Source organism: Desmodus rotundus, chromosome 4, assembly GCF_022682495.2.
Source record: "Desmodus rotundus isolate HL8 chromosome 4, HLdesRot8A.1, whole genome shotgun sequence".
Taxonomy (NCBI): Eukaryota; Metazoa; Chordata; class Mammalia; order Chiroptera; family Phyllostomidae; genus Desmodus; species Desmodus rotundus.
In genome coordinates this window covers 166935005-166949977 of record NC_071390.1, presented here as the reverse complement: position 1 = coordinate 166949977, position 14973 = coordinate 166935005, and the positions used below count along the sequence as shown (strand labels likewise).

At 40.8% G+C, this 14973-nt stretch overlaps 1 protein-coding gene across 3 annotated transcripts in view; it reads left to right on the top strand.

Moving 5' to 3' along the window:
- ANAPC4 (anaphase promoting complex subunit 4) overlaps window positions 1-14973 on the top strand; it is a 33921-nt gene that overhangs the window by 1925 nt on the left and 17023 nt on the right. The window contains exons 2-15 of one of the 3 annotated variants that reach the window (XM_024573652.4): window positions 1268-1373; window positions 3268-3400; window positions 4970-5044; window positions 5185-5211; window positions 5305-5349; window positions 6006-6090; window positions 6799-6903; window positions 8582-8665; window positions 9787-9873; window positions 10266-10330; window positions 11052-11094; window positions 11210-11286; window positions 12693-12793; window positions 12876-12927. In XM_024573652.4, the coding sequence (XP_024429420.2) occupies window positions 1268-1373; window positions 3268-3400; window positions 4970-5044; window positions 5185-5211; window positions 5305-5349; window positions 6006-6090; window positions 6799-6903; window positions 8582-8665; window positions 9787-9873; window positions 10266-10330; window positions 11052-11094; window positions 11210-11286; window positions 12693-12793; window positions 12876-12927 (1085 nt within the window). The remainder of the gene's footprint in view (window positions 1-1267; window positions 1374-3267; window positions 3401-4969; window positions 5045-5184; window positions 5212-5304; window positions 5350-6005; window positions 6091-6798; window positions 6904-8581; window positions 8666-9786; window positions 9874-10265; window positions 10331-11051; window positions 11095-11209; window positions 11287-12692; window positions 12794-12875; window positions 12928-14973) is intronic. The other 2 variants (XM_024573653.4, XM_053922704.2) reach the window with 2 other exon arrangements.

Below are 14973 nucleotides of genomic sequence, written 5' to 3'. Positions count from 1 at the left end.
ACCCTGGGAGGACTGAGGTGAGGAAGAAGATGTGATCATCGGAGCACAGGTAGTGGAGAACTGAGAAGCTCTTGAAGTTGCTAAGAATGATGATGAGTAGTGTTGGAAAGCATGCGTGAGCCAGGCAGGAGCCTACACCTTCCAGGAATGAGGGGAGTGGCCTCGGGTTCTTTAGATGACCGCAGTTAAAGAGGGATAGTGGGCAACGTGGTCTGATGGCATAAGATCCAAAGTCAGAGGATTTTAGAGGGGACAAGAAGGATCATCCAGAAATGGCATCGAGCATCAAGGACAAAACCTGCCTCATCTCCTAGCCCAGTAATAGTACAGGGGATGTGAGGTGCCGAATGGCCACCGCCTGAGAATCCTGCAGGGAAGCAGTGTGCTCAGGTGAGAGGACATTTCAGAGAAGAGAAAGGAGATGTAGGGGGTCTTTATGATACCTGACACATGAATTCCAGGGGGCACAGAGGAAGGGTTTCAGATGTAAGGAATGGCAAAGACGGGCTCAGAAAAGAGCATGGAGTCTGGGGGATGAATGATTCCTTGGGAGCCCTGGCTTCCCCATGGGGACCAATGTAACCAGGAGTGCAGGGCGCCCTGATGTAAGACGGGGAGTCGTGAGGCTGTGACGGTGGGGTACTAAGAAGGTGTGGCGGGGGTCTAGGAACAGTTCTGCCTTTTCTTATTTTCAGTGGGTATTTGTTTGCATAGAGGATGGAACAGGGACAGTCTTATTTCTGAAGTATAAGAAACTCTGGCGCATCCTCTTGACCCAACGTAGGAATTTGCTTGGGTGGAAATAGGAATTTAGAATGGCTGAACGACTCGTCCAGGGTCCAAGGCCAGTTAAGTGACTTGGCCGAAGTGAGCCCCACGTTGTCTGATTCCGAGTTTGCTGTTACTTAACTCTGCCACCCATACCTTCTAGTGCCGTTTGTGTTCTCCTTTTTTTTTTTTTTTGTGGTCAGTATCTTCTTGGACAGCCTTATTTCTTTCCAAAAGTTAAGTTTTCTGTTGACATAAAAGATAAGAAAATGTATAAGGTTAGGGTTAAATTAGACCTGTTTCACTTGTTTTGAAAATACTGAGGTTCACCCTTTGAAAATACCTTAAGTTCATTCAGGCACTGTTGTCTTCTAATTTCTTCTGACAGCTGAGTATTATACTTGAGATGGTTTAAAATTTTTTCATAGCAGGGATCTAAGTTTACTTTATTTTTGGAAGTGGGTTTTTGTTTTCTGCCATTGTATCTGTTTTGTCCTAGGTTTTACTTCATCGACTTGCAAGTTTTCATCGAGTCTGGAGTTTTCCACCAAATGAAAATACAGGAAAGGAAGTAACCTGTCTGGCTTGGAGACCAGATGGCAAACGTAATGATTTTTATTATTCACAAAGAGTATTCTTCAAAGAAAGCTTATTTCCGGAATTTATTGTTCTCATTATATGCTAGAATTTTAAGTACTAGTTGGGGAATTTTATTTTTTAGAATGCTTTAAAGAGTTTTCATAGAACTCAGATTAACCCTGCCATCTCATTTCTGGGCAAAGATATCTCCAGAATAAAATCTGACTTCTTGGCAAAGATAACTCTGAAGTGAATTCTGGTGGGATTCACAAAATACTTAGGTTTTGTTCTTTTCGCTGCCTTGTCCCAACAACTTGGCCCAAGCTTCACCTGCCACTCCCTAGTTAGTTCGGTGCCATCGTGACTCTTTTATCCCAAAAATGTATCTTGGCATTAAATGTGTGGCTTCGGGCCCCAGCCAATGTGGCTCAATCGGTTGGGCATCATCCTGCAAACCGAAAGGTCACAGGTTTCATTCCCGGTCAGGGCACATGCCTGGGTTGCAGGTTCCGCCCCCAGTCAGGGCGCCTGCGGAAGGCAGCCGATTGATGTTTCTCTCTTACCTCCACGTTTCTCTCCCTTTCCATCTCCCTCCCTCTCCCTCTCTCTTTAAAAAAAAAGTATGGCTCATCAATATGCTCTCTGCACATACGCTTGCCGCAGCTGAAGGACTCTCAGCTCTGACCTCGTTTCTTCCATTTCTGTATGATTTTTCTGCTGGTGTCTTTTATTTTGTAGCTTGTTACATTGTAGCTGGTTATGGCCCTGATGACTGAACTCTCCTCTTCCATGTGTTGCTTTTACAATTGACAGTGTCATTTGAACTGTTGTACACACACAACCAGTACAGTAAAATGCTGTAAATCATAGCTTAACGTTCATCTATATCACTGACGCTTTAAGAAACTGAATTGTTCTTGTAAAATGTTATATATTTGTCATTGCTTAATTGTTTCCTAGATGAATATAAATTCGTAAAAATGCCCTGAAAACCTATCACTTACAGATAACTATTTTTATCTGTACTCATTCAGCTCATCTCTTGTGTCATCTTTTATATTTTTCTAAAATGTACATGTAAAATTAGAGAACTTTTGTAAGTAACATGTTGATATCTTGCAGTATTCATCCAAAGAGATCAGGATCTCAAAAATACATCATGAAAATCAGTGTGTTAAAATGTATTTAAGTAGATGATATTTTTATCATTAAAAAATGTCTTGTGTTTTAGAGACTAAAAAGGATTTTGTTAGATATTGGTTTTTTTTTCAAGACTTCTTTAAATTGTTTTGAAGAGGAGGAAGCCTGGATTACCTCACACCTCGCGAAGCTGTGTCTATTAGTACACAGTGAAATGCATAGCCCACTATTTAGAGATTCTTAAATTTGATTTGTTAAGAAGGTGTTAATGACTGAGGCAGAGAAACTGTACTTGATATTTATTCACAGTGATGGCTTTCTTTTCCATTAGGGGTTAGAAACAAAAGAGAGGAATAAAAAACTTCCCAAGAACCAAGCAGATGGAATTGTTTCTTGCCTTTTAAGCATGTTTATGGGACCAATGTGTCTGGGTGGTACAGTTATTATTGTTAGTCTGTGGAGACCTGGTTTCCATTTTCTGCTTGGCAGCTGGCTTCTAGTCTAGAGGCTTTGATGTGTGAGGTGTTACGTGTAGTACGGGGAGAGTAGCAGACTACTCGCGAAAGTTCCAGCGTTTTAGAGGAAGCTTGGATAACAGCACAGGTATGTGCAGAGATACCTTTTAGGTTTTAAAGTACTATTTAAAGGAAGGATTTTTAGGTTTAATGACTTCTGTGATCACAATGTATTTAAACTCGTAAAACTGAGCAAGAAGTGAAATACCCATTTATTTTTCTCGAATGCACACTAATTTGTCCTGATGATGTGTTCTTGTTTCAGTTTTGGCCTTTGCTCTTGCTGACACCAAGAAAATTGTTCTGTGTGATGTAGAGAAGCCTGAAAGCTTGCACTCCTTCTCTGTGGAGGCCCCAGTTTCCTGTATGCACTGGATGGAGGTGACTGCGGAAAGCAGGTAGAGCAGTGAAAAGCCCCGGTGGGCACAACAGGGCGACGTTCTCCAAACTCTCACTTTTTAAAATGGGTACTTCGGGGTGTCTGTATGTGGAGTATGTGTGTGTTGCATTTAACTTTTGTTCTTAAGTGTATCCAGATAAAGATTTTTTATCCTCTGTTAGATTATTTCTTCTGAAAAAAAAAATCTGTCTTTTTTATGGAGCAGTGATATCTGAGTGGCCAGGATTTTTCTCTGTAGTCACTTTTGTAGTTTACATCATTGGTTTATACTTTCAAGGAATTAATCAAAATTACTGGTTCACAAATTGAGGTTCTGTTTTTCTTTTCACCGTATATTTTGTCTAAAGCTTTGATTTTTTATGTGTGTGTGCCTTAGTAAATATTCTTAGCGTATGAGAAGTGCTAAATGGAGCATTCTGTTTTTGTGTCCATGGTCCCGGTAGTTTCCTATTTTATGAAAATAATTTTGCCTTAGTCTTTGTAGTCAAGTAATATACCAGGTTTGCAGTAAAGATGGCCTAAAGGATCAGTGGTTTAGGTAATACTGAAAATAAAAGTGTCTCTTTTGACTAAATGTGATCATTATCTTTCCACTAGCTTTTCCTTTCTAATTAAGTTTTAAATGAATGTCAAATGAATGTGTCAAATCTGAATATTAATTGACAGCTCTCCTGGGGGGAGGTGCTGTATAGGATTGGGTAACAAGGATCTAGCCTGGGGTTTGAAATTCACTGTACATGAAACAGAGTGATTAATCAGTCCATCGTTACATAATCAAGAGTCGCAAATGGTCGCGTGGGTTTGCAGAAGGTTAAAGGAGCAGAGTATATTGTGGAATTTCTATCCCTGTCTAGTTTGCTGTTAAGTATATTCCTAACATACTTTTTACATGTAGTTTAGAAATGTTTTGTGGAGATTCCAGGGTATCTTGGAACACCTAGTTTGTGTTAAAGTGGGAAAAAATGCTTGCCAAGTCACCACTTTTTACCTTCTCACTCATTTATTTCCAACCTTATTTGGAGGTGGAATTGAGGGGAAAAGGCAGGTAAATAAGACTGTTTCAAAATGTATTGTCTCATCTTATATACCTGCTGGGTTGTCAAATCTCCAAACATATGTAAGCTACAGAACTCATAATTCAATGATAAGATAATTTCAGTGTTCTTTAAAATTACTCTCGAACTCAGGTTTAGTGACAATTCTTAGATGAGAGTTAAGAAATCAAATTCTCAGTCAGTATCTAATACTGAATACATGTAAGTGTATTTCATATGCTGAGGTAATTGTTTTCTGCTATTGGTTCCACTGAATGTAAAGTGGGCAGGCTGGGTTTTTTTGCAGAAATAAACCCTTTTGTAAATGAAAAATTTCCTACATATTTTCTACTCTTCTATTTCTTGTTTGTGGTTGTTATGACTATTTTACATGGTAAAATATGTGTGGCATCTGTTCACTCGGTAAGATACAATGTATAATACCAGGCATTTAAAAAGTATTATTTTATTTAAATGGAAGGAGCGGTAAAACTTTTTGTGTTTTTATAATGCTCGTATTTTTTTCTTTTTAGCGTTCTGACATCCTTTTATAATGCTGAAGATGAATCAAATCTTCTCTTACCTAAACTACCTACATTACCAAAAAAGTAAGTGTTAGAGTCTAATTTCTTTGGAATTAATCTTGCAGATTTCTCTTTACTTTTAACACTGTGGCAATTTTCTCATTTGTTTTAAAAATATATATTTGTGTTGAGTATATTTTACCCCAGTATCTGTTTTTCTCTAGTTATAGCAACACCTCAAAAATATTTAGGTAAGATATGCCTTTTTTGTTTTCAAGTAAGATAATCTTTTATTATGTGAAGTATATAGTTGAAAAATAACCCAATTTGCTTTTATGTTTTAGTGAAGAAAATTCTGATGAAATTATTAAGCTTTTGGGAGATGTCAGGTAAATTTTGCACGTATCTTAAATAACAAGTCTAATTTATGAGAGTTAATATTTGGTATTTGAGGCAGTTTTCAGAGATTCAAGGGCAGTTCCTTTATTTGTCATATTATTTTATTGCTAACAAATATCTCTGAACAACATACAGACATTAATATCTATTATTTGCTTGTTTTTATTATATGGTCTTTGATTGTATCAAGCTTAATATTATAATGTACCTCTGTTTATTTTGGGAAGAAGTAAAGGAGGATTGAAGTACTAGAAGTTTCTAAAATTTAAATTTAAATATTCAAGGTCTCTAAGCCCATTAATACACTTAGCATCAGAGCCACGATAAAACTGATGGTGCTTCGTATTAGCTGGGAAAAGGATTGTTTGTTATTGAGAGTGTATAAATGCAATCGTCAAAATAACATATTCTTATTTTACTATAAACTGATGGTTTTTAGGCTAGAGAACATTGATGTCCTTTTGAAAAGACGGAATGAGGCTGATGCGATTGGGTTCTGAGTGTTAGGGGTCTGTTGGATGTTTCCTCTCACCCGCAGGGGAGCTTCGGGGGGCAGATACAGGAGGGCGGGACCGTTTCTATCTCGGTTTAAGCACTCCGTCCGTCCACTCTGGTGTCCTCAGCCCGTTGCATTGTTTTTAATTAGGCTTAATATTCTCGTCCTTGGAGGCAGCGCTGGTTTTATCGAACTGTATGCTTATGGAATGTTCAAGATTGCTCGAGTCACAGGGGTAAGTCTTCCTTCAATACTTTCTACATTGTTTATCTTAGAATATAGCAACTAACTGATTTATGAAAGGAGAATAAAACACTTTCCCCCCTCAGTTTCAGTTATTGGAATTACTTGTTCTTAAATGGTAAGGAGATAATGTTCTTACTAATATAAAAGAGTGTTAGGATGTGTGGGAAGATCTGGGACTATTCATAGATTTAGTCAAGTTTTTCTTTTTAACAAAAAGGTTGGTAGGATACACTCGATTATGGTTTAATGTTCTCGCCTCGTGGTGGGTAAGAGCTCCATTCGTGGTAGCAACGTGAGGGAAGTCATCGGAAGCGATCCTCTGCCCAGTGCTGAGTGGTTGCCATGGTTGCCAAGTCTCTGTCTTCTCCATGGCTTTTTTCCCTCCACAGCTTAATCATCTTGTTTTTCCCTAGAGGGTAGAAAATATTGTAGACACTGGAATATGTTTGTTCTCCCACACGTGACTCGGGACCCTTGATAGGGGTCTGTGTGCGTCCGTGTGTCTGTGCGTCTGTGCCCTTCCTTGTCCTTGCAGCTAGGCGGAGGCATACCTTCATCGGCTGGCTGCACATGCGTGGCAGGACCCAGGCTACGAGTGTCTGCTTTTCAGGCCTCTGTGAACGTTGGTGTCCTGTATTGTAAGCAGGTGCAATGTAGCAGTGCCATTAAATACACTGGGGGTTTGACTGTCTTACAGATTGTTGGCACTTGTCTCGCTTTGTGTTTATCAAGTGATTTGAAGTCATTGTCCGTGGTCACAGAAGTGTCTGCCTCTGGTGCTTCAGAAGTTTCATACTTTCAGGTGAGTATCGAAACCTGATAGCAAAGAGTGAACATATTTTTTAAAAGTTTTTTTTATCTATATCATCCTAGTGGCTATTACAACAAAAAGCAAAACATTGACTTGGGGCTTTTAAATCTTAACCTGTGGAATCTTATTATAATGAATGCTTTATTCTTATCCCCGGGGCCCAGTATAGTTTTCACAAAAACAGTGTTTTGAGGGTGTGTTAAGGGCCATATTAATTGGTTGCTATACCAGTTCATCTTCGTATCATGTTTTCTTAGGGCTCTGCCCCTAGTAATAGTAAAACCTAATATTTGCTAAGTACTGAGGGGTCCAGTATAATTCATTTGAATCCTCACAGCAACCTAATAGGTAGGTACCGGTATCATCCCTGTTTTAGAGATGAGTGGGTGGGCACACAGAGAGACTGGGCAACCTGCGTGGTGTCGCAGAATTGGAAGGGACGCTGGGCAGTCTGGCTCCAGGGTCGCTGCTCGCTGACCGACACGTTGCCTTTGGTGGTGTGGATTGTGGGAGCCGACTGGGGCTGGTAGAGGGCTTTGATTATAGCCTTGCTTTCAAGGAAATCTTCCCCAGATTTTCACCTCCGATTGAATGCATTACCTAGCTTACGTATGCACCTAGCTTATGCATGCATTACCTCTCAAACAGAAGGAGGACAAGAGAGAGGCAGTATGTGACGTGTGTGAGCCTCCCAGCATGCCTTGTATTCAGGGCATCAGAAAACTCGGGAACACTTGCTAAATTTGCTCTTCCTCTTAAGGTTATATGAAAATAGGGTTTGCATTTGGTACTATAACAAAATGATTCACTATTTTTTTAAAGTTTGTAATAGATATTTTTAATAACAGCTTTATTGAGATGTAATTCACTTAATATTCAACTCACATTTATCAATAGCCTATAATTTCTTTAAAATTTTTTATGTATATTTATGATGATTTTTTAAATTCCTCATAATAATGTTACAAAACAGATTATTACAGCTGTTCCAGCTATGTAGAGGGGATTGCTAACTGAGGGAGGGAGAGCTGTTGAACACAGCAGGTTAGAAAATCCTGAGGTTTCGTTCTGTCGGTCTCAAAGCTGTTATAAGGGGCAGGCACAGTCTTTCTGATGACGCAGAGTCAGACCTTGGCTCTTTGAACTGGTAGGGGCTGCTTTGTTCATTTTCAGAAAGTTTTTTCAGTTGAGGTGTGATCAGCATGTGATGCTAGTGTCAGGCGCACGATGTAATTATGCGATATTTGTACACGCTGCGGGATGACCACACTATCACTGACCGTGGTCACCGCGCTGTAGGTAAGCCCCCGCGATTTATTTGTTTTATAACTGGACGTTTGGACCCGGGAGGGACTGATTTAGCTTCTAAAAGGATTAAGTGTAAAGCAGGTGAAGGGATTAATAAGTGCGAGTCGGCCATGGAGAAATGGCTATGAGCTTGTGCAGTACGGTGCGGTGAGTGTAGGCAGTAACACTGCAGTAAGTGTGTGTGACGCCAGTGGGGACTGGGCTTCGTGGGGCGGTCACTCTGAGTTACATAAGTAATGTCGAATCACTGTGCGGTACACCTGAAACTGATGTAATAGGGAATGTCCGCTGTAATTGAAACATTTAAAAAAAAATTAAAGCGTGTCTGATTGTGACTCACTTTATTATTTTGGTTTTGCAGCTTGAAACCAATCTCTTGTACTCTTTCTTACCTGAAGTCACTCGCATGGCCAGAAAGTTTACTCACATTTCAGCTCTTTTACAGGTACCTATTTATAGCTTGTTTTATGTGGATATTTACAATGTTTCTAATGTTCTATAAATAAAAAGCTTGACAATTGTATTTTGTAAAGCTAACTCGCTGTGGTAAGGGTATCTAGTCTGGGTGATAATCTTATAATTAAAGCAAGAAAAAGAAATTTAATTGAAAATCTTCTCCCACCCATCTCTGTTTCTCCTCCCAAAAAAGAAAAGAAAGAAAAAGAATTTAAATCTTTTAAAATATTCCCACAAGTAAAGTAATGTCTTGGAATTTTAGAAGTTTTGTAAGAAAGTATTATGGAAAACAGCCATCTTATCAGTTAGCTTTTGTGCTTAATAAACCCATTCCAAATTAGCTGCCGATTCTGTAGGTTGGTGTCTCAGTGGACGACTTGGGCTGGGCTCAGCAGGAAGGTTCTGTCGATCAGGACCAGGTTCAGCTCACCTGGGTGGGCGTGGTCAGGCATGGGGAGTCAGCTGGCTGATCCGATGTCCCTTAGCTGTGATGCTCTGTCCAGGCCCTGCATCCTGTCGCCCCGCGGGCTAGCCCAGGCCTCTTCACGCAGGGGAGGCTGAGGCAGGGGTGTCCACGTGGAGGCACACAAAGCCTTTCAGGGCCTTGCACTCACAGTGTCTCGTCTGCTTTGTGCTGGTCACACCAGGCACGAGCCCAGCCCAGATTAAGGACTGGGGAAACGCTCTCTGTGTCTGGACAGAGGAGCTACATGGAATTGTGGCCTTTTTTCCCCCAGTCTACCGCAGTTGCTAATTTTACTTGATGGCAAAGCTTTCTGGAGACCAGAATCTTTTTAATGGTCCTGTTTGAAGATCGAGTGACTAACCAGACCAGCGTTTTGACAGTTAGTGTATGTAAAACATATCTGTAAAAAGCAGGAGGATAAAGTTTTTACTGTATAAAAACTTAATTTAGGGATGTTTGGTAGTTAAGTGATTATCAAGTGTTAGCTATGGTCTTTTTTCCCTTGGGTTTAACTAAGTTAAAAGTGGTTGAGTGTACATTCTGGATTTCTTTGAGACAGTTGACTGGAGGAAGCACATATTTTTTTAGTTAGCATATTGCTTTAAATCCTTTTTACCATATTAATACTCTCTTCTTGTTAATAGTATATAAATTTGTCACTCACATGTATGTGTGAAGCGTGGGAAGAAATACTGATGCAGATGGATTCTCGTCTCACCAAGTTTGTGCAGGTAATGTACCTGAAGACGTTACTACACGGTGAAGAACTTACTTACTTTATGCGGTACGTGAGAAAAACCAGTCTGATTTGTAAAAGGCTAAGATCGGGATTTCTTTTAAATGCTTTAGTTTAACCTCAAGCTGTTTTCTCAGAGAGGGAGGACTCTGTTCCCATGGGTCCAGCGTAGGTGGGGCCAGGATTGTGAGGTGGGCGGTGGGCTTGGGGGATAGGCCAGGTGTTGGAGGAGCTGACGGGCTGTCTCCTAGTAACTCATACACACATCACCAGTTTAAACATGGGTCTGAGGGAAGCTTAAGGAAGAGCGAGGGGGCTGTGCTTCTGCAATTGTGAATAAGTGTGCTTATAATTTAAAACAAACGCAACTTTCTCCATCGCGTTTAGGAGAAGAACACGACCACATCGGTGCAGGACGAGTTCATGCACTTGCTGCTGTGGGGGAAAGCGAGGTAACAAGCCCCTGCCGGCAGCTTCGATCTGTGTTTCAAAGTTACTCATTGTAAAAATAATGTGTAAAGCCTGGTACACCAGGACAAAAAAATAAAAGTGTATATCTTTCTGGGCCTTTGTGTGCACATATACTTGTTTATGTAATCATGATCATTTTTTGTGTATATAATATATGTTATATGTTTTAAATGTATAAAAGTTAAAAATTTTTTCATATAGCCAAATTAATCTTTTTCTTTTATCTGCTATTCTTAGTGTTATTCTTAAAAAGACCTTTCCCATCTTAAGATAGTCAAAGATTGATCTGTATTTTCTTCTGGGGTGTGTGTGTATGTGTGTGTGTGTGTATGTGTGTGTTTTATTGGTTTATTTTTATTCCATTTACATGTCCCAGATGTGATTTATGTGGTTATATGCTGTGGAAGACTCAGCTTTTTCCCCTAGGAGTTTAGGTCATTGCCCAGTGCAGTTCTGAGTATCAGGCCTGCCCCTCGCTGCTGTGAAAGGCCATTTCGGCCTGCAGTGCGTCCTCCCATGTGCTCCGGTCTGTGTCTGGGCCTTGTTCCCCGTGGGAGTGCCACAGACTCTTAATTTCTGTCGGGCTATTTCTTTTTGTTTATGTTGTTTAAAAATCTTGTTCATAATTTGACATTAAAAGTTTTAAGTGATGCGTTCAGATTTTGACTAGAGAAGACTAAAATACTTTCTTTGTCATTGCAGTGCTGAACTTCAGACCCTCTTAATGAACCAGTTAACAGTAAAGGTGCGTGTGGTTAGAGTCTGTGTTTCAGTAGCTGCGAACACAGTCTTAATTTTTTTTCAGAATAGTATACAATATCCTAACATGCATATTCAATATATCTTCTTCTCTTGATTAGGGCTTAAAGAAGCTCGGCCAGTCTATAGAATCATCGTATTCCAGTATACAAAAGTTGGTTATAAGTCACTTACAGAGGTATGAAGGTGATGTGCAGTTTTTGGTATTGCATTTACATGTGCTGGGCCTGGGCTTCTTTCTGCAACCTTCTCTTCACCATCTGCCATTCTCTCTTTGAGCCTTTTCTCACTTAAATTACTGCGTTGGCATTTGAGGAGAATCTTGGAGTACCCAAGATAAAAGGAGTGGATCTTATAATCCCACTTCATGAACTTATTTTCTCACCCACCCATGAAGTGTATTTTGAATGGGGCATGTACCCTTTTTTGAGCAGTGAATTTAAGTATGTTTGTGTATCATTTTTAAGTTTACCAAGCATGTTATGTACTTCTACATTTTGTACCTTGGAAAGGTGTTGGTTATGGTGACCCTCGTTTTACGTAAGAAGGACCTGAGGCTCAGTACGAGTGGTGCAGAGTTAGAAAGTGTCAAGCCAAGACTTTCTCCCACCATCTTCAAGTCGCCTGCTGTTTCCCTCCCAGCTGCCCCAGTGAAGCGGTTGGCCGGTGGACCCGCTCAGTGTGCGACTTGCATTTTTGACAAAGCCCTTTATGCTAAGTCCCTGAGCTCTTTATCACCTTTTCCCTGGATTCATGCAGCACCCTTTGGACCGGTCTCCCCCAGTCTACCCTGTACCCCTCAAATGCACTCTCCACGCGGATCTGATCATGTTACTCTTGCTTAAAAACTTCAGTGCCTTCTCATTCCCAAGACCTTCTGCACACCTGCCTCTCTGCTTTACTCACTCTGGTGGCCTTCTCAGACTCGATGTTTTTTCTGCCTAATGTCTCTGTGTATCCCACCCACCTTCTGGAACACTCCAGCCCCGCTCTTCACTTGCACTCCTTAGCTCTCAGCTCAAATATCGCTTGTTCAGAGAGACCTTCCCTAATCCCCCAGCTTAGGTTAGGTTCTTCTGTTACTCCCACATGCCGTGCCTTCCCTTCAGGGCACTTGTGGTGGTTGGAGTGACGCGGAGTCTGTGCGGTTATGACGAGCTTCCCCGTTTGACTGTCAGTGCCCCCGAGGACCCTTCCGATTTGTTCACTGCTGTGCACCTGGCATCCAGCACAGTGCCTGACCTGAAGTTGGAGCTAATAGATGTTTGCTGAGTTAAATACGTAGCTCTTGGGAGAACACGATGAGCACGTGACCGTCTTAGATGTGCCAGGACCACTTCTGGAACGTCATTTGATTCTTACAAAATTCAGTCGTGGTCATGTACTCTTCTCAGTAGTTGATGACCAAGTGATTCTGCTACAGTTTTTAGAGATAACCTTGAAATAATTATTTCTCATAGGAAAAAAATTAAAGTTACTTTCAGTTTTTGTTTCTGAAAATTTAGGAACGTTTAGGCAAGGCAGTAGCTGCGTGCCCCCTGCCGATGGCAACGGCACTAACTCATTTCTGCTCCATCTCCATAGTGGCTCAGAGTCTTTATTATACCATTTGAGTGAACTGAAAGGAATGGCTTCGTGGAAGCAAAAATATGAACCCCTTGGATTAGATGCTGCAGGAATTGAAGGTAGTAGTTTCACTTTTTTCAGTAGAGTACATTAAACATACTTTACTTACTTGACAATTGATATTCATTTATTTATTTTTAGATGCTATTACTGCTGTGGGCTCTTTCATCCTCAAGGCAAACGAGCTTCTTCAGTAAGTATTTGGGTTACATGGGATCACTGACCTGAGAATATTTCCCTTTTCACTTACCAATAAGAACCTGGCAGATTGTCATGATTTTCTTAAAACAAATTTTAAAGTTTGCATCAAATTTATACCTTTACATGATTAAAACCAGCTAATAGCACAGTGGTTTTGGAACAAAAAACAGCCTTTTCCTGTCCCCTGCCCTTACCCTAAGTACTGCCTCTTAACATTTTAACTCTTATAACTATTTCTATTTTTAGTTCTTCTGTAATATTCCTAAATTGTATGACCAATACATTTCTTTTTCTCATCAGTTTTTAGAAATTATTTTTCTCACTGTTTCTGTTCATTTTTCCTGGACTCTGTTTGCTTTTTTTTTTTGCACTGTCTTTATCACATTCTGAGGTCCTTTCCCTGTCTCAAGGGCAGCATCATCTCCCTGGGACCCCCTCCATCCCTGATGCCTCCTCCAGCCCCCCACCCTCAGCCCCAGCCTGGACGTCGCATTCCAGCCCTCCTGCCAGCTACCCCATGGGCATTTTCTTCATTGCTTTCGTGGGTTAGATCCGGACTTCCCGGGTTTCCTGTGTATCTTGGTTCATTAATCCTTTTTGCTCGACAGCATCATCCATTACTCACTCAGAAAGCACAGACGTGAGGGTAAACCTTCAGTGTCCCTTTGTGTCTGTCGTCCTGCCTTCACACTGGACTCGTGGGCTCCCCTGGGTCCGGGGTTTCCAAGGGGAAGTCGTTTTCTTATAGAACCTTGAAAGTGTTGCTCCCCTGTGTTCCAGGCTCTTTGTTGCTGATGCAGGTCTGGAGCTTCTGACTCTCGTGCCTTTGTAGGGCATTTTTTCCCCTCATCTCTAAATTCTTGAAATTTCACAATAGCACTTTTAGATGCTGATCTCTTCATTCATTGTGCTAATAATAAGAAAATGGCCATTTTAACGCAGATTCTATTTTAATGTTATTTTGATTATCTTTTTTCTTTTACTATATTTTTGTTCTAGAAATCTAATTAGATAATATACTTCATGGATTCGTCTTCTATGGAAAGACAAAGAAGTAAACATTTTTTTCTCTCATTTTTCATGTTTTTGTCTTCTGTTTTTTGAGGAATTTTCTTGACTTAATTATAAAACATCATTTATCAATAAACATTTGCTGAGCACTTAATTATGTTATAAATACTGTGCTAGATGCTGAGGATATAGCAGTGAGCAAACTGATAAAAATTCTTGCCTTCATGAAACTTAAATTCTAATGTGATGAGACAGACAGTAAAGAAATGAATAATTAAAATATCTAGTGTGGGGGATAACGATAGGTAGTGGTGAGAAAAACCGAGCAGGGAAAAAGACCTCAGGCATGCTAGGGACCAGGTGCCATTTTGCACGGTGGTCAGAGAAGGCCTCACTGGAAAGTTGATGATGGGAGAGACAGTGGGCAGTGAGCCTGGTTGATATTTGGGGGCTAAAGAGACAGCGAGTGTAAAGGCCCTGAGTTTGGAGCGTGCCGGGCTTGTTCGAGGGACCTCAGGAGGCACCGTAGCTCACGTGAATTGGACGACAGCATGTGAGCTGGGAGAGGTCGCGGAGGATGGGCCAGGCTGTGCAGAGCCTGTAGGCAGTCGTGAGGGCCTTGGCTTTCACTGTGGGTGGAACGAGAGGCTCTTAGGGAGTTAGGAGCAGTGGAGTGACAGGGTGAGTTACGTTTTGAAAAGATCCCTCTTGTTATTTGTTTAGTGTTGTGGATAGATTCTAGGCAGGAGAAATGGGGGTCAGAATCCGAAGTGGTCAGAACTGGACATGCTTTAACAGTAGAAAGAACAAGATCGAGGCATGATGAAGGAGGCATGGTGATTGTATGTGGAGTCGTGGGTAACTATGAGTTTAGGCCCTGAGCACCGAGACGAGTGGAATTGACATTTGCTGAAATGGGCAAGACTTGGGGGTATATATACACATGTATATGTACTTCGTATTCCTCAGTTTGGGTTTATCTGACACTTTTTTCGTGATTATATTCAGGTTATGCATCCCAGGCCAG